Here is a 20,160-nt window from a genome sequence, read left to right as displayed (position 1 = left end):
TTTAATTTCCCCAATAGGCGTAGAACTTCATCTCTTGTCACCTCAATTTGACTCAGTTCTTGAGACTCACTTCCTGAAAATAGTGGCTGTGGCGTGGATATATGCCCCATACTTTCCACAGTATGAAAAACACAGAAGGAAAAAGTTCATTGAGCTTCTCTGCTGTCTCCCCATCTTCCTTTAGCAATCACTTTATTCCTTGGTCATCCAAAGGCCCAACTTCTTCTCTGTCTGGTTTCCTGCTCCAGATATATTTAAAGAAATGTTTATTGCTTTGTTTTGATGTTTTTAGTGACCTGCTCCTCAAATTATCTTTTTACATGCCTTATTATTGACTTACATTTCTTTTCTTCTTTTTATGGCTTCCTTGACTTGTGTTGTTAACCATGCAGGCACTCCTTTAGACTTGGCAGTGCCTTTCCTAACCTGTGGAATGCATTCTGTCTGGGTGTCAATTAGTGAGGATCCTCTACGGATCTGACCCTTTCATCTTTTAATTTCCCCCCTCTTTTTTGTAAAGTTCCCTCCTTTGAAGTCAAATGTTTTGGACTTTACAGGTAACTTTCCATTGGCATGAATTCTGAACTGAATAGCATTGTGGTTACTATTCCCAGCTAGTGGAACAGCCTACATATTTCTTGCCAGGTTTTGAGCCCTGTTCAGAACCAAGTCCAAGATCACCACCCCTCTCATTGGCTCTGTGACCAACTGTTCTAGTCCACAGTCATTTATGATGTCTAGGAATCTAATTTCTACAGTATGACTCAAACACATGTCTACCCAGTCAATATGAGAGTAGTTGAAGTCTCTCAATATCACAACATTATTTGCTTTAGTCATCCCCCCTTATTTCTTTCTCCATCTCAAGATCAGCCTCAGTGGTTTGATCAGGTGGGTGATAGTACACCCCAACTTTTAAATAACCCTTAGGACTCAGTATTTCCACCCATATCATTTCTGTTGGAGAGCTAATTCCCCTAACGTTTCCTAACTTATTTTTTCTCTTCCCTCTTTGGTGTAAAACACTGTCTCCTCCAATCCATTCCCTTCCTGTCCTGCCTATAGAGCTTGTGCCCAGGGATGACTGTATTTAGTAGATTTTCCCCATTCCACCATGTTTGAAATACCCACTATATTTAAGTTGTCATCCAGCACCGAGCACTCCAGCTCCCCCATGTAGGCTCAGAGACTTCTAGCATTGGCATACAATGCCACCTATAATGTGTTTCCCTCTCTAGCAACCTTTCCCTCCCTTGTCCCCTTTTAATGCTGGGTGTAGTGGTTAAGAGCAGTGGACTGTCATCTGGAGAACTAGGTTTGATTCCCCACTCCTCCACATGAACAACGTTCTCTAATCTGGTGGACCAAATTTGTTTCCCCACTTCTACACATGAAGCCTGCTGGGTTATCTTGGGCTAGTCACAGTTCTCTCCAAACTCTCTCAGTCCTGCCTACCTCACAAGGTGTCTGTTGTGGGGAGAGGAAGGGAGTGTGATTGTAAGCTGGTTTGAGACTCCTTAAAGGTAGAGAAAATGGGGTATAGAAACCAACTCTTCTTTTTCTTCCACACATGGCCCTCCTCCACAATCCTACCCTCCCAAGTTGTATTATGCTCCTATCATTATTACTCTGAGTATTTTACACAATCGTCTCTTTGGACTGGTTTGTTCTGAACCAGAGGCTTCCCAGCTCCTCCTGCCCTTCCAGGATGAGAGACACCACTTGACACCATGTTCCAGTTGCCACTCTTGGCTTCATCAACCCAACCTGTTGAGGGTTGTTCCCCTTAATTAGCCACCTTGTTTTCTCATTGCTGCAGATCACCAGCTTGTCTGTGGTAAACCACAAAGTCCCTAGGTTCTACTCCCAGTTTTCCTCAAAAGGGGCTGAGGAAATGGACCCCCTAATTCTGGATTGAATGCCAAGCCAACTACTACATATCCATTGTGCCTTTATTAGCAAGGGTTCTGGGAAAAATCAGCAATGCAAGTAGAAGTTATTCTAATAACTCCTCACTGGCCTTGCAGTGGCTTGCAAGGCTTTTAGACCTATTTCAGCTGGCCACTCATCCTGCATGGCTCATTCCTGTGGCCCATAATGTTGTATGCAACATATATTTTCTCCATTCTGGCTTTGCATTTGGAGACAGAGCATCAAATTTAAAGAGCCACAGTTACTGTGATGCCATAGTCAGTATTATCTCAGCTTCTCACAACAACTTCATCAACTGTATATATTAAACTATGTGGAAAGCTTTCTGTAGATGCTACTGCCCTCGATACCTTGCCTGGCTGCAGTACAAATGTCACAGTCTCTCTAGTCAGGCCTAGATCAGGCCTCTGTTTGAATTTTCTGATGCATCAAGTATCAGCCCTTTGATACATTTTATCCACCAACAGAAAATCTCCTTTGCTTAGGTTTTTGATGTCTTGTCCAAACAACTGATGTTCAGAATCTTTATGTAAAACTGCAAACTGAGATGTGAGGGAAATTACATTTTGAGAAGTCAGTTGTGCATGATGCATGAATTTTAATGAGGTTACATACTTCTGCATTTCTGGTCTTCAATCACAGAACAAAGTTTGGCATTTTAGCTGACGTTATGAATAGATGTGAAGCAAAAGTGGTGAGGGAAGGATAGCAGTCATAGTGAATTGAGGACCCATAGCAAATAAGAAAATGAAAATATGGGATAGTTGGTTAGATAAAATGGAAAAGGAACTTTAAATAGTTTGGGAGGGCATACTAGAACCAGAGTGGTATAGTGGTTAAGAGTGGTGGTTTGGAGCAGTGGTTTGATTCCCCACTCCTCCACATGAGCAGCGGACGCTAATCTGGTGAACCGGGTTGGCTTCCCCGCTCCTACACATGAACCCAGCTGGGTGACCTTGGGCTAGTCACACTGTCTCGGCCTCACCTGCCTCACAGGGTGCCAGTTGTGGGAAGGGGAAGGGAAGGTGATTGTAAGCCGGTTTGATTGTGCCTTAAGTTGGCATATAAAAACCAACTATTCTGCTTCTACTACTACTACTATTAATTGAGGCTGATATGATGATAAACACAATTAAGTCCTAATTTTGTACACTCATACCCTAAATTATCATTTGTGATAGCTGTTTCATTATGCAGAAGATTGTACTAGATCATGCATTGTGGTGCTTTCATTTTTCAAACTATTCTTATCCAAGCCAGAGAATCATAAACTTATTGATGGCCATCAAATAAGGAAAATATTGTGTGTGGGGGTATGTGTTAATGAGCATAAGGAAGAAAATTATGAAATATTGAACATAACTGTCCTAGTAGTTTGGTTAATTAGGTTAAAGTACAGAATAAATGGCATAGATTTCACATGCTTGGTACATATGCTTGCAGTTGTAGCAGCTATCAAATTCACAGTCCAAACACTCTGCTGCCACCACTCTGTGAGAGAGATCTAGCAGATAAATAGTATCCAAGGGGACTTCAGTTTCAGGATTTCAGGATTTGATTTGTTTAAGAAGACAAAAGGGAAAGAGAATAAAAGTATTTCATACTGACAACAAAATTTCATGGTCAAATACCATTTCATCTGCACAATTTATAATAATGATTATAGTGGGTTCTTGGAGTCCAAGATATATGCAGAGTGTTTGACAGGCATACAGAAATTTTAATAAGAACAGTCTTGGAAAAATTGAATTTTTGAGGGGTAGTATTTCTGTGTTTATTCTATCAATGTTGATACCCCAGGTGTCTTCTAAAATTGTTCAAAACTAAAAGGAGTGTTGTTAAAAATGACAAGAAACTAGGGTTTGAGGTGAGTGAGTCCACATCAGTCCTTTCCCTCTTTGCAGTACTGTTCATATCTGCTTGTATCAGCTACATCCTTCCCAGCAGCAATTTCAGATCCTAGGAAAGTTGATTCCCAGTGTTTTGGGACCTGCCTAGAGCAATAGTCACACGGGTCAGTGAATTGCAGTGAGAAGAAGAAGAGCTGGTTTTTATAACCCAATTTTCTTTGCCTTTAAGGAGTCTCATATCTGCTTACAATTGCCTTCCCTTCCTCTCCCCGCAAAAGACACCTGTTAAGTTAGGTGGGGCTGAGAGAGTTCAGAGAGAAATGTGACTAGCTCAAGGTCACCCAGCAGGCTTCATGTGTAGGAGTGGGGAATCAAACCCTGTTCTCCAGATTAGAGTCCACCACTGTTAACTACTATACCACACTGGCTCTCATGAAGATGGTGAAGAGGGTGAAATTTCCCTTCCTGTGTCTTCTGACTGCAAAGCTCTTCTGATGGAGGAGGGCACAGTTTTACCCCTTCCCCTTCCTCAGTGCAGCCCACCAAGTTGCATGGCGCTTCACATAGGTCCTCTGCAGCTGCAGTCTGTGTAGGAAAGGTTACTTGAGTGAGAAAAGCTGGGAAGATCTGTCACCCTCAGGTGAAAATCTATGATCATTGTTTGAGTGGATTAGATCCAATCCCTTGTGTATTCCTTAGCAACTTTTGACGTACTACAATGGAATTTAGCTTACCTGTAAACCTCCTCGCTGTAGATCACTGCATTGCATTTTGTCATTTGTATTAGTTGGATTCTTGTGAACTGATTTGAGACTCATTATTTGGCTTCAAAGGGATAACAATAAATGTAGGAAAGATTAAGGGAGAGAAGAAATGCCACAAGACATCTGTATTTGTGGCAGTTTGAAAAAATGGGGACTTCCAAGGCTGTGATCATTGATTCAATACTGAGAGCACAGTCCTATACACAGTTACTCCAATCTAAGCCCCTTGGAATGAATGGGCTCCTTAGGATTGTACTGTGAGTGATGTATATGCATGTGTGGATCAATATTACTACACTTTATTATTATATACTTAAATGGCAGCTAAATGTGCAAGCCAACTCAGTTAAAATAATTGTGTGTGAGGAAATAAGAAAGTTTTGTTTATAATAGCCACCCTGAGCCCAGCCTTTTGCCGGGGATTGAGGAAGGGATAAAAATAGGAAAATATTTGTTAAATCAATTAAAAAAGTTTACGTTTGATTGGAAAGTTTACATATATTTCAATTTCCCTAAAATTTCCTCTTTTTTCCTGGGAAAAAACTGTTTGTCCCCATGGCTTCAAAATTTCTAGCAATTTTACAACTGTATTCATCCATAATCTAGGAAGATGTCTGATAGGAAAATAACTGTGCAGACTAGAAGAGGTTGTCCATTAACAGTACTAAGAATAGGTCACAAATTGCATTAATCAGTGATGCTAGACCTTGCTGTTGCAGAATGATCTTGGAAAACTCTCATTAATAACTGAATCTCTCAAACATCTCATTTCCTGAGTTCACAACTCACTGGTATAGCAGTCACCTACAGTAGCTGATGCTATATAAACAACAATGAGAAAAAGCTTCTATTGGATTGTGTTCTGGGAATGGGTGATAGCAACAGCTGGGTCTTTTCCCATTGAAAGGAGCATCACCATACAGCAAAGTCTGTGCCTGAAACCATGGTGATGATGACTGAATTAATGTATCAACATTGTTCTTTTTTTCTGTGTGAAATCCATGAGTTTTTTTCCCTTGGCAGTGTTAACGTGCATGTTCAAGTCATTTATTTGAGATGATGTGATATTACAAATAACATTCAGAAATGGCAGGGTTTTTGTTTGTTTGTTTGTTTTTAATCATGAAGCAGACTCCCCATTTACTACTCAAGATCTTTGGGTCATGGGATCTTGAAAAAGAAAAGGAAATAATGAAGTAATAAGGCCAAATACAACCCAATCCTAAAGGAAGGATAGATAGATGATGGCTGGCATGGTGCAGCTGGGCTCCCTCCTGAGAGACTCCCTGGCTGGAAAATATATGAATTAACTGTAAGAAAATTCAAAAACCCATGAAACTCCTCCATGGAGTTTCACGAGTTTTTGTATTTTCTTACAGTTAATGCACATATTTTCCAGCCGGTGAGTTTCATGGGGCTACGACAGCTATTTTGCTGGCATAGCAATGCCACAGCGTACAGGGACGTTCCCTAGCTGAAAGTAGCTTGGAAGCTGCCTAAAGACAGCTTTGCCCCTGGGGATGCCCCCCAGACACCGGCACAGGGTGTTTCGCCCAGGACTATGCTGCCGGAGAGGCAGCACTGGTGGCCAAGGCCCACGCTGCTGCGTCACTCCCCAGGGCCAGCGTAAGTGCTCCCCATGCCAGTGCAGGTGCCACTTATCATGGCACATAGTGGCATGGATGCCAGTGTGGGGTTATACCAGCTCCTATGCAATTTGGCCCACCCCTTAGGTTTGCACAGATTTTCTGTCAAACATGCCCTGGTGCCATTAAGTCAGCCAATTTTGGCTCTGTAATATTATATGGTGTTTCAAAAATATTTTAAAGCAGGCCTTGACAAATTTTCTTCGGCTTTAAGAGCTAGCCCCAAAACATTAGGGGCCAGACTTATTTTTTCAGCCTTCAGGATTTTGTATTTTAATGACAAAATCTTCTAATGATTGCTACCGCAACTTCTAATCCTAACCTCTTCAGCTTCTCATAATTTTATTAAAGCTATGATGAGTATATCGTATTTACTGATGTACTGGTTGTCTTCACTACAACCAAAAGCTGACCTCTAACCTATTCCTAATGTCCCTCAAATGATTCATAATGTTACTAATTAAAAAGCTCAATTTAATTTCATATTGGAGCCATTATAGAAAGCATTTTGTAAAGAAATTAATTCATCCATCACCACTGAATGGTGAAAACCAGTGGTATTTGGTGGCTTGCGAGCTGCATGTGGCTTGTTGTCATGGACAACAGCTCTTGTGTCCAGTTCCACATAAAACTACTGTTGGATATGTTACAGCTGGTTTGACAATTCTCATGCAATATTGTACCTTTTCTACAACACACTTCAACTTTGATTTTTCCAATGTAGTACAAGAGTTGAAGCTGTAGAAGTATTTGCTATGTACTATGCCCTTTATTTTTGACGCTACATATTTTATATGAAGTGGATAAGGAAAAAATAAATCTACATGTGTTTACAGTTTTGTGTACCCTTTGTTATGTGTTGTTTTTATAGTCTAGGGTGTATATTATAATGTGACAACTTTTAAAATGGGGACTTGGAGCTCTAAAGGCATCATAGTTTCCCCCTTGCTCTTCTATTTTTCAGTCTGCCAATAAGAAGCCTCGAAAGACTCCAGGGGAGAAGTTTCGTTCAGAATCCGGAATTAGAGGAACAGGTCGAGGAAGAGCTAATGGTCACCCTCAGCAGAATGGAGAGGGAGATCCCGTCACTTTGTTTGAGGTGGTGAAGCTGGGCAAAAGTGCTATGCAGGTAAAATTGTGGGTGCCTATTGCAGATTCTTTTAAATTAAGTAGATTTTAATTAATGAGGTCATATGCTTGCTTTTTCTTCTTTTGCACATCTCCAAATATTAAGTTCAAAGTATAAATCTTAATAAATCACAATTTTTAAAATGTATCCTAGCATTAGTGGTCGTCTGTGTATTTTTATAGTTTTTTGTAATTTCCATTATAACCACCTTGAGTTCCTCAAGGTAGAAAGGTGGCTAATACATGTTTTAAATAAATACATAAATAACATGAAATTGTGCAAAAGGGATTTCAATATGGATTCCCAGTAGAAAGAGGGTTCCTGACCTTGACAGCTCAGGCTAGCCTTATCTCATTAGATCTTGGAAGCTTAGCAGGGTTGGCCCTGGTTGGTATTTGGATGAGAGACCATCAAGGAAGTCCAGGGTTGTGACACAGAGGTAAGCAATGGCAAACCACCTCTGAACATCTCTTGCCTTGAAAACCCCATGGGGTCACCACAAGTCAGCTGAGACTTGACGGGGGGAAAAGGAAAGGAAGAGGGTCCTACACCCAGGTAAAGTGTAAAATGCAGGGATACAATATGAGTGTTGCAGGTTGATAATGCACAGCATTGCAGATTGATAGCAATGCATAGAATTACTGTATTGAATTAACTGGCCAATATTCTTTTTAGAGAAGTGTGTCGTTACTTGGGTCCTGTGAATTGGTGTAAGTGCTTGGATCCTCAGCAGTGTAAATTCCCAGTAAGGTCATTTAGTGGAGAAGGCTTCCACTATAACAATAATTCACAGTGGGTAGCCGTGTTAGTCTGTTTGCAGTAGTCAAAAAGGGCAAGAGTCCAGTAGCACCTTAAAGACTAACAAAAATATTTTCTGGTAGGGTCCCATGATCTCACAAATAAACTTTACTTGAAAAGGCCTGCTGAGGGAGAGAGAACATAGGAAGGATGTGAGATCCAGCCCTTATTAGTAAATTCTCTGCAGTGTCCAGTTGCTCTTTCCCTGCCTGTTTTCTTGTACCATAAAATGTATTATTTACTTCATTTGTACCCTGCCTTTATCCCCAATGAGGACCCAAGGTGGCTTGCATCATTCTCCTCTCCTTATTTGTTTGTTTGTTTAGATTTTTATCCTGCCCTCAATCCCCAGCTGAGGCCAGGCTAAGGGCAGCTAACAGCTAAATGGTCAATACACCATGATATAATCTGACCATGAAACATAAAATCATTAGTCTAAAAGTGGTTAAAACAGTCCTCACAATTAGTCAATTATGGTTGCAAATTCAACAGATGGTGCTCATCCTCAGAGCATAGCAACCACTGTGAAGCCTGACAACAGTCACCCCCCCATATTAGTTGATGGCAATCAAAGGGAAAAACAAAAAGGGGGAGTAGGGAGGTCAGCACTGAAGGGAGGCGTCGCTATCCTCAACTATAGGCATGGCAGAATATTTCCATTTTACAGGCCCTGCAGAACTCCTTAAGATCCTGCAGGGCCCTGGTCTCACGGAAAGGGAGTTTCACCAGGCCGGGGCCAGGGCAGAGAAAACCGTGGCCCTAGTTGAGGACAGCTGGACACTCTTTGGGCCAGGGACCACCAGTTGATTGTTGTTAGCCAAGCGTAGTGGTCTTTGGGGGGAGCGTACCAGGAGAGGCGGTCCCATTTTGTCCTCACAACAATCCTGTGGGGTAGGTTAGGTTGAGAGAGTGTGACTGTCCCAAGGTCACCCAGTGAGCCTCCGTGGACAAGTGGGGATTCAAACCTGGATCTCCCAGATAATAGTCTGACACTCTTAACTACTATACCATACTGGCTTTAGAGAGAAAGGAATATACAGCTATTCCAACGTCTGCCTCCCCTCATGCTGTCCACCAAGATTAGAGGAGTCTAAGCCTCCTTGAACAACAAATGTATATAATGTCTGTGAAGCAACTCTTGCCCCTTAAACATGACAAAGAAAGTCTGAAGAAGTGAGCTGTGGCTCAAGAAAGCTGATACCCTTCCAGAAATGTTGTTAGTCTTTGAGGTCCTACTAAACTTTTGCTCTTTTCTACTGCTAGAGAAAATCCAGTAATGGTTTCCCCAACTCATTGCTTCCTCTGTTGGTAGAGGAAGAGAAGTAAACACAAATGAATGAACTTGGACAAAATTTTCTATCAGCTTGGTAATATTTCACCAAATTTGGAAACTGTAATCATCCTTTCTGTTTTCTTCTATAGTACTCAGAATTACTCTTGACTTCTTATTTTGCCAGACAAAATTTGTAAGTTCCTTTTGCCATCCTTTCAAGTGCTTGTCTAATGCAGAAATTGGAATGTTCTCAAATAAATATAACAACTTTGGCATTATCGTTTTGAATCATGCAGTTTGCCCAAACCCCAATAATTGTAGAGTCTACCAATTTAATAGGTCTTTTAAAATTTGTAACTATAATTTTAGTTACCTTTAAAAAAATTCAAATTAGGTGATGTCCAAATGGCTAAGCAATGGACTGGTGTTGTGGCCCACTGAAAATTATGTACTCTGATTGATTAGTAATCTTTGATTTGATCTAATTTTATGTGCAGGGGTTCAATGCTCAAATGAAAAATAAAGCAGACAGAGGACACTCTTGTCTCATTCCTTACCAAAGTTGAAGTATAACAGAAAGTGTGCTGTTGAGTTACAAAAAAGGTCTTGGTGACCGAGAAATGGTCTTGATAATCTTAACATACAATAAAGTTTGAAACAGAAAAGGCCATTCAACCTGATCAAATACCTTTTTGTCATCTATGATCATAAAAGCCATATATTCATTCTTACCTATTGTACACTTAATAACAGATAAGGTATTTAGTACTGTCAACTAAATACCTTCCCTTTAAAAGCCCTGTTTGATCACAGTGTATATCATTAACAGTGATTCAATATGTTGGCTAAGATGGTAGGTAATATTTTATAATCAAGATGCAAGTGTGATAGTATCTTTTCCATTCTTGGGGTAAGCACTACTGCATCATTTGGGGTTCACAGATTCTGGAAGCAACTATTAGATAAAGGTTTATTTGGGTAAAGTCAGACATCAGATAGTTATAAAATTCCAGTGGTAACCCATCTAAACCTGGGGATGTATTGATCTTCATTTTTTATAACATCAAAAATAGTTAAGAGTTTCATATCCTGTTGCAGAAAAATCTGCATATCAAAAAGAACGTTTTCAGATCCATAAAGTTTTCATAGTACTGCCCGAAAACTGTTTCATTTGTTAACTTATTTTTAGAGAGTCAGAAAAGGTGAACAATATAGTTTGAGTTTTCTGGATTTAGAAAGGTAGTACACTAAAAATCTATCTGCTTTGTTATTTGTTTCCAAGAACAGCTGTTTGAAAAACAACTTGACTTTCCTCATTAGTCTTTAACAACTTTGATTTCTATAAACTTGAAGCTGTTGCTTTGCTGTTTCTAGAGAGAGTATTCCATTTCTAGTTCATCAATAGTCAGTTAATTTGCCTTCAGCCTTTTCTAAACTTTTTATTATTTGTTCTTTATTATAGTCAACTAGAGTGCAATTTACAAGAATACTTTCTAATATACACAATGCAAAGTACATTGTAAATATATCTTAACTATAAATGCACTTCAAAATAGTTTCTAGTCCATTTTTAAATACGTCTCAGGATTTCTTCCCTCACATTTTCATCCAGCTTAATTTTATTCCAGTAAATAATAAATGGCTGCCAAATGTTAACAAGTTTTTGTATTCTCCTTTGCCCATCCCATGCTGTTTTAATTGCAGTTATCTTGTTCATTAGCAAGGTGAGCCATGCTGTACAAATCCAAATGTTTGAATCATTAAACCATGACTCATGTCATGGGGTTAGAATAAATCAGACTGACCCACTTAAGAAATTTCCCCCCAGACCAAAGCCCTTCGAAACTTCCTGTAAATAGTTCCATTCGATACAGTCAAATACTTTCTCTGAGTCTATAAAGTAAAATAATGTAGGACACGGCTGAATACTACCAGATCAATAAGATTAATAACTCTCCTGACATTCTAAAAGATAGATCTTCCTTTCAGAAATCCTGTTTGATATAAAGTATTTCTAACCGTGTTTGCCCCCAAAGAATGTAATCTATTTTTGAGAATGAGTTGTGCTGATGGGAAAGAAAAGTATAATCTCTTTGTATAGGAAACTCCTGCTTATAGATGTCTACTAAATTACGTAATTTCAACCAATCCCTAGACAACCTAGGAATTTTATTATGAAAAGCTGTGGCCGGAGATGTATCCATTGACCAATCCATTACTCCATTTAAGACTCCAGCTATTATTAAATCTCCTTCCATCCAGTCTGATATCTTTTTTATCAATTGTTTAAAGAATGGTTTCTGACCCTTATTTAGGATGTATAAACCTCCTATGGTGAACTTCCAATCTAGAATTCTCCCTTTCAAAAACAAGTATGTACCTTCCTTATCTTGTTTAATTGCTGTTATTTCAACTCCCAGTTTATTGTTAAATACAATCATTTTCCCACATGTTTTATTATTTGTCACAGAATGATATATCTGACATCTGAATACACTTCTTAAATGTATTTCATTATCCTACTTCCAAGTTTGTTTCCTGGAAGCACAAAATGTCCGGATTATCTTTCTGCAAAGTTTGGAAAAGTTTCTTCTTATATTGATTATTTAATCCATTCACATTTACCAAGGTGATCTTTAAAGCAGACATTGTTTATTTAGTTTTCAGTAAACCCACACTATATTTTAAAACTACTGAGTCTCTTCTACTGGTTCTCTCTGTCGTCTCCCCCTCTAATTGTGTCTCATTTGGGGCTTCACCCGAGACTTCCTCTTGAATTCATTGAATCCAATAAATCCAAAAACCTTTTTGCATCAGAAACCAATTTTGCATCAGAAACCAATTTTGCAAAGGAACCAATGGTTTCTTTATATTGCACTAATAGCTTAAATGGGAACCCCCACTTGGAAGCTAAATTTTCTTATCCAGTCTTCTTACTAGGAATTGCAATTCTTTCCTTTTCCTCAGGGTGATATTTGAAATATCTGAAAGAATTATAATATTTTGTCCATCTATTTTAACTTTGAACAAAACGCACATTTCTTATTCTGAGCTGAAAGCTGAATAGGAAATTCTTGTATAAATGCCTTGCAAGAATCCTGATTGGTCTGTCATGACACATCTAGTATAACTTTACAGCAGAAAAATTCTAATATATTTTTAATCTACTGAACTGAACCCTTCTGTTTAATTATTTTCCAAAATAAGTTTTTTAGCATTTAGCAGGGGAATTTAAAATATAACTATCATGAACATTTGAATATAATGAGAGGTCCTTAAAAGGATTAAGAAATGTCCCTATATCACATAGTTGGAAGTATTCAATCTCCTCATGCACTTTTGTGGGTAACATTTGTAGGTTTTAGATAAAAAATTGTATCTATCCAAGTTTGTGTCAAAAAGTCCTTTGAAAGACTTCCATTTACCATCTCATCTTCTGCAAATGAGTGGAAATGAGTGAATAAGTCTCTAAAATGGTCTTTACTGATTTACTGGGGACATAAATACTTACTAGTGTCAGAAATTCAGGACTTTTAAGCAATTCTTAGTAGAATTCTCTTTTGAATGCCAGTTTCCTGAAAAGTCTAAAGACTCTTATAAGTGAGCCTATACAGTCAAAAGAGAGTGTCAGTTTATCAATACCATCTTATAATAAAGATTTGTTAGCTTCTTTAATGAATGTCCAAATTCAGTTTTTCATTCGCTTGCTGTTTGAAAGAAAGATGATCACTGGTAGCTTTTACAAGTAGGTAGGTGGGACAGGGAGCAAAGTATTCCAGATGCTCATCTTACATGTGTACATTTGTGCTTCGCCAAGTACACTTAGCAATTGCATTTGGTGCAGTTGTTGAGCTGCTGCCTCAGTTGTATGGTGGGCAGCTTTGAACCTGGGCTGGTGGAAGGTCTACCACTTGTCATCTTTGCTTCTTCTGCCATCCCAACTTTTGTATGGAGCGATGGCACTCAGCCCTAATGGAGAACAGGTACGAGGCAGCAGCTGACAGAGTGAGTGCTCCTACTGATGGATGATCTGCCCCCACACTAGAGCCTCAGCTGTACAGACAAAACCCAGGCTGCCCAGGAGGTCTGTCTTCTCTCAGCTCTGATTCTTCTCCCTTCTCAGTTCCTCTATCAGGGAATGGGTGGGAGGCAGCAGCCTATGAAGCAAGTGTCAGATGACTTGCCCCTGTGTTACAGTTATTCATGACTCTTTATCTGTTTACTAATTGTAAACCATAGTAGGTAATCCTACTATTTACTCAATGGACTTTATTCCCCCATTTATGCACCAGATATAAATGTCAAACGTTGTGATGCTAGCATTTAATGGAATGCTTAAATTATAAGTATAGCAGTTATAGGCATTTACTGAAAGATGGCTTGCTTTGATTTTTGAAATAACAGCTGACTGAATTCTACAGAATAGTTTTAAAATTTTCATTGGAACACTGCACAGTTTTGATCTCTGTGAAATTCATTGTGTAAGATGAACTTGTCACACATGCACAAAGAGCAGTCAATGTGCTTCTTCCATAAAGCTTGTTAGGGATACTGTTTATACAAAATACAATATCACAGAAAGCCTTTTGAGTTTGTTGTAGAAAGTATTGTACATTCTGTCTGTACAACAATCTGAAAAGATTGTTTTAATATCCCTTCTCTTTTATTGACAGGCTGTGGTGGATGACTGGATTGAATCATATAAACAAGACAGAGACATAGCACTTCTGGATTTAATCAACTTTTTTATCCAGTGTTCAGGATGCCGAGGTACTAATAAATGATAGAGATTATTAACAGAACTGTTTGAAGTTTGTTATGGTGTATCTTCTGATATGTTGTGGAAGGGGAGTGGGGTCTGTGGAAAAGGGCTAGACCTCAACCCAAATAGATAAATTATTGTATGTTGGTATTTCCCAAGACTTCGTGGAGCAAATAACATTTAATCATTGTAAAGCAAAACAAATTTACGAGAATTTAACTAGTCAGTTATACTTAACCTGAACTTAGTGTTGCCACGTCCCTTAATGTTCTTGTGGCCCATTTAGAGATGTTACTTTTCAAAATTAGAAGAATTGATATTTTCAAGTGCCTAAAGATCAACTGTGATAGTAATGGTCATGGCATATTCCAGAGCTTAATTTGTCGTTTAGACGTTCCTAATTCTTATTTAAAGTGGTCGAGGTGGTTCAGTCTGTCAGAAGGCCTAGACTTCATAGAAAGCAGTTGAGAGACTCGGGGAGAATCCAGGCCTCACCTAAGGAGTGAAAGATTGTAACTATCTGAGATGGTCCTAAGTAATCGTTTTGGAGAAGTCAGAGGCTCTAAATTAGAGATGTAAAACAATATTGGTACAAAATGTAATATGCCTTAATACCTGGCTTTATTGGCATGTGAAGCAGAATGGCAAAGAAAATTAATGTTACGGTTGGGGAACAAAGTATATGAACTGTAAAGGTTCAAAAGAAACATGAGTCTTCAAATAAATTATTTGTTCCATAGGAATTATTTGTTCTAAGGAAGAGTAGCTTTTTAATCCAGTGTTAATAGGAATTATTTGTTCTAAGGCTGAATAGCTTTTTTATCCAATATAAAAAAGTGTATTTTCACATATTGTTGCAAGTAGATTCTTATTCTAATCTTGGAGTCATACTGCTTTTAGCAGATAATGTACCGTATTGTCCGGCGTATAAGACGACTTTTTAACCCAGGAAAATCTTCTCAAAAGTTGGGGGTCGTCTTATACGCCGGGTGTCGTCTTATAGGGCGGATGCTGAAACTTCCGAGCCGGACTGGAGAATCTGCCTGGAGAGCCGCATCCGCTCTGTCCATGTCCGCCGGAGGAGGGAGGGGAGGCGAGCCCAGCGAGGGCGCTCGCTGCCCGGCTGGGAGTCGGAGCCAGGCGCGCCGGGGCACACGGAGGGAAGTCCTAGGCAAGGCAGGCTGGCTGGCTGGCCGGCTGGCCGGGGCTGGGGCGGTCGCTCTCCCCGCGTCCTTCTCCACCTCCTGGCTCCTGCCCACCCACTCCGGCGTCACGACTGCAGCCATGCCGCGCTCCAGCCCAGACTGAGGATGGTTCGGGGCTGAGCGAATGCGGGCGGGCTGCGCGCTCCTCCTCCTCCTCCTCGGCACCCCCGCCTACCTCCCTCCCCACCTCCCTCCCCGCCTGCGCATTGGTGCGTCTGGCTCCGCTCTTACAGCGCGGCCAAGAATGTGACCAACTCCCCAGGCGGGGCTCTTCCAGGAACAGGCGCCGCCTCCCCCCGGCTCGGCTCTCGGCCCTTGTGCAAAAGGCGAGCGAAGGGGGGCGGCAGGGGAGCGCGCGAGGGGCGGGCCTCGGCTGCGAAGGAGTATATCCCAAACTCTATATTTTAACTGGAAACGTTGGGGGTCGTCTTATAAGCCCAGTCGTTTTATACGCCGGACAATACGGTAGGTAAAATTTGTTTGAAATAAAATTAGAATGGCGATAGAACTGACCAGAAGAGGCTATGCTGCTGTTTTTAGTCTGAATTGCAGATAAAAAACAAGCTTTGTAAAAGCTCCTAAACCTCATTATTTTACATCATAGTTATCTAAAATGCTAATTAATGGTATCCAGTCATAAAAATAGTATATAGCAAAAACTACTTTGAAGGATAATCTTCAAGGGCATTTGTCCCAGTATTTTAAATAGAATAGATTTAATTCCAACTACATCAGTCAGTCTCATGCATTGTTCAGCAAAATTATATGCTTGCTTAAGTTATAGGAAAGAACTACTAGGCAGCTTAACACAACGGCAGTCAAAAGAATCACAACAGGATGGCAGTTGATCCTTATGAAATAGTTTCAAAAACACTTTATCAGGAAACTTGAATATAGTAAGATGTAAATGAAAAAGGTCTAAACCTGTAGGTAAGATTTATATTTGAAAAAAAGTAATGCCTTCTGCCACATAGATGTGTTTTCAGTAGGGTTTTGAAATTGTGTTTAAAGTTTAAGTATGGTGACACATTACTGTGTTTCACTTTTGTGTCAGAAATGCAAGTTTTGGGGAATGTTATAAACTTAAATGCAGCTGGGTCATTGATGACATCGCTAAACTGCAACAACTTTTAATTGTCGTATAATTCAAATAATAGTTTCAGTTTATAGATCTGTGCACACAGTCAAATCTTTTGTTTTAATTTTGATTCAAACAGTCCTTTGCCAAACCACAAACCTGCACTTTTAAACATGGGGCAGTTTCAAATGTGACTTGTCTGCTTGATTGCCAAAGTAAGCAAAAGCACCCAGCTGTGAGATTGCAGCCCCTACTGTGTGCAGTAGGTTGTTGGCTGGCTCAGGGCCAATATGTTTAGCTTCAGAAAGGTGACAGTTAATTCATACCCTGAAACTAACATAATAAGTGGACCGGAAGGACTTGTTTTGTATTGATGATTGCTATAAAACTGTTGCTAGTTTTTTGCCCCCAGTTTATCCTCCTTCTTCAGGTAACCAGAGCCTCTGCGTCTTTATGAATAGCAGTTTTGATTCTGAGGCTACTGTCTTGCTTCGGGTAAATGTAGACATACTGGGCAAATTGCCAGGCAGTAAATAACATAATTGCCTAGTCAAGGAGAATATTTAACTTTATGGAAACAGAAAACTGGATATATTTGAGAAGCCAAAAAAATTCCTGATAGAAGGATTAACGATTTGTAGGAAGAAGCTTTGATATGGTTTACTTCCTGATTTTTTTTAATGTTACTTCTTTGTGATCTCTGTACATCACAGTGTGGCTTTGTGTCTGCTCAGAGCTACAATTTGGAAACTTCTAGACCTAGCTTTTAGGTGCAGAGATCTCTTCCCAACAGGGCTCCAACTTGGACAGAGCATACCCAGAGAGAAAGAGGCTGCGCCTTCCCACTCTATTCTCTTTTGTCTACTTCAGCTTTGATTTTTCTTTCAGCTAGTTTTTGTCTGTTTTTGGTGAGGGGCAGACCATTCCTAAAAGGGGGGCTGAATGCCCATAGGAGCTGGTGTGACCCCTACGCCAGCATCGGTGCCACTTGTTCTGTGCAAAGTGGCACAGACGCCAGCATAGGGCGACTTATGCTGGCCCAGCTGGACCGCAGCGACAACACAGCTCTCAGACTTGAGTGCAGCCTCCTGCCAGCATTTCCCTGGCGTATCTCCCCACTTGGGTGTCCTGGGGGCAGTCCAGGGGCGTGCCCAGTGGCGAAGCTGCCTTTAGATAACTTCCTAACTCAGGGGTGTCCAAACCTTTTTCAAAGAGAGCCAGATTTGATGAAGTGAACATTCATGAGGGCCGACTATTTTGCCTGACATTCTTAATTTAAATTAATTAAATGCAAATTAACTATTTTATGCAAAGTTTATTGCAAACAGCATACTTATTATGCCCATAACCACAGACTGCACCACAAAAACCATGGCTACATTCCTTCCTTTCCCCAAAGCCCCTTTCAGCTCACTGGACGCCCACCAGCTTCTAAATCTCCAACCTTCCTTCTGTAGGGAGGGAGCAGGAACTCTTCCTCCCCCCTTCCCCTCCCCACTCATGTGCCTCTCTGGGACTGTCAACTCTCTCCCTTCAACCATGCCGGGGGTATTCTGTCCTCCTCTCATCTGAGCCAGGAAATAAACTGGTTTTCATTCTCATGGAGTCCAAGATTCAAACACTCTGACATCTCCCGTGCAGGGAGGAATGTGGAGTTTTTCTCCCCATGAGAGCCAGTGTGGTGTAGTGGTTTGGAGAGGTGGAGTCTGATCTGGAGAACCGGGTCTGATTCCCCCACTCCTCCACATGAACGGTGGAGGCTAATCTGGTGAGCTGGATTTGTTTCTCCCGCTCCTACACACGAAGCCAGCTGGGAGACCTTGGGCTAGTCACAGCTCTCTTAGCCTTACCTACCTCACAGGGTATCTGTTGTGGGGAGGGGAAGGGGAGGGCGATTGTAAGCCACCCTTAAGTGGTAGAGAAAGTGGGCATATAAAAACCAACTCTTCCCTTCTTTTTTCCTTCTGACCTCTTTGCTCTCTGCTCGGGGCTTTGACCTCTGGAATGAACACTCCCAGGCTTTTCGGTGTTTGTGTGTGTGTGTGTGGGGGGGGGTCTTTCCTCTCCCGGATTGGGCCAGCCTCTGACCTCCCTTGCATTTCCCTTCCCCCCCCCGCCACCTTTCCCACCCTCGAGTCCCCCACAACCCATCCTCAGGATCCCCCTTGACCCACTTGGGAGGAACTGCTGCTGCTTTTCCATGCTTCAGAACAACAAAGGCCGTGTCCCCACGCACAGGCTCTGGGTAGGAAGGAAGTGGCCTCTCTAGGGTTTCAGACTCGCTGGCCTTCATTCCGGGGGTGGGGCTGAGACAGCCAATCGAGGAGACCCTCCACCCAAGCGTCGCCCCCTCGGTCGGGGATGCAAAGCACACGCGCAGCCCCCGCGCGCCCCCTTTTCTCTCCCTGCAAAACAGGCTGGGGGGGCGTATTAAACCGGCCCAGGGGCCGCAATTGGCCCCCGGGCCGGACTTTGGACATGACTGTCCTAACTCCTTTCAGACTCAAAAAGCACCATTTTGCAGGGGTAGAGATATGCCTTCACAATTGTGGCACAACCCCATGGAACTATATGGGGTGTTCCACAGGGTTTTAAAAAAACCTCATTTTTCTTTTTTCGGCTTGCTGCGCCATGAAACCACCCACTCAGGAATGGGCTCTTAGTTACTTCTTTGTGGTCTCTGTACATTACAGCTTGGCTTTGTGTCTGCTTAGAGCTTTGTATTCATATTATTTGGGATGAACTGAGCAGGATGGCACAGCTCTTCCTATTCAGGGTGTACCCAGTCCAAGCTGGAGCCTGGGGGGAAGGAGATCTCTGTGCATAACAGTTATCTCTAGAAGCTTCCAAATCATGGCTCTGTGCAGGCAGAAGGACCATCAGTGTGACTATGGAGATGACTCCTCAAAGAACAAGTTAACAGGTAAGCCAGCTGTTTTGCTTGTACTGATCTTAACGTTTAACACGATAGTCTGAGAGCTTTTAAGCTACCTAGTTCATAGTGAGATTACAGTTTTGTGAAGGAAAAAAAAATCTGAATTTACCAGATGTTTCTATAAAACTCATACTGAGAAAGGATGAGATTGCCTGCATGAACAAGATAAAGGGTGTGAACCAGCCCTTACTAGTTGTGTTGGCGATAGATACTTGGTCTGTTCAGAGTTGTTTGTAACCTTTCAGGTTACAAAAGATAATTCTCATATTTTGAGGTGTAGAGGAAAATATGGAGAAATGCATGTTTTATTACACTGTTATGTTTCCATGTCTGCTCTTCTCATTGTTAAAAATAGCAGAAAGTTAACGCAAACACTGCAATAAAATTAACAATGTCATGAATAATGTTTTCAACTAGGAAATCAATGGAATTGCTTAGGGCATATTCTCCATAACATGGAAAAATATTGTAACATGGAAATCTGCTTATATGCTGTCCCTTTAAATTAGTGGTTAGTAATTTAGTCAGTATGTACAAAAAAGTAACAGTTTAGCACAAATTTACGTTCTTAGTCAAGGAGGTGGACATCTTATTATGGCTTCGATCCAACAGAAATATCTGCTGTGGAAAAGATTTTCATCAGCATAGTGTGACTTTCTCTCCTCCTCTCTCCCTCTGCAGTGCAAAATGCTCCTTAAATGCTGTTCCTGGGGAACAGGGGAACAAAATGTAGGGGAGTTGGGGGGCTGTAGCAGAGAGGGAAGAGTTGAAAAAAATCACTCCTCTCA

The 20,160-nt window shown here is 41.0% G+C and overlaps 1 protein-coding gene across 2 annotated transcripts in view; it reads left to right on the top strand.

Moving 5' to 3' along the window:
* The window catches only part of STAG1 (STAG1 cohesin complex component), a 103,540-nt gene that overhangs the window by 21,923 nt on the left and 61,457 nt on the right, over positions 1 to 20,160 (top strand). For both annotated transcript variants that reach the window (XM_056850568.1, XM_056850567.1), the window contains 2 exons: positions 7,157 to 7,321; positions 14,066 to 14,162. In XM_056850568.1, coding sequence (XP_056706546.1) covers positions 7,316 to 7,321; positions 14,066 to 14,162 — 103 coding nt within the window. In that variant the 5' untranslated portion in view covers positions 7,157 to 7,315. The remainder of the gene's footprint in view (positions 1 to 7,156; positions 7,322 to 14,065; positions 14,163 to 20,160) is intronic.

Source organism: Euleptes europaea, chromosome 5 (genome assembly GCF_029931775.1).
Source record: "Euleptes europaea isolate rEulEur1 chromosome 5, rEulEur1.hap1, whole genome shotgun sequence".
Classification (NCBI taxonomy): domain Eukaryota; kingdom Metazoa; phylum Chordata; class Lepidosauria; order Squamata; family Sphaerodactylidae; genus Euleptes; species Euleptes europaea.
Note: the sequence above shows the minus strand (reverse complement) of the source record. Positions and strands in the feature narration are given on the sequence as shown.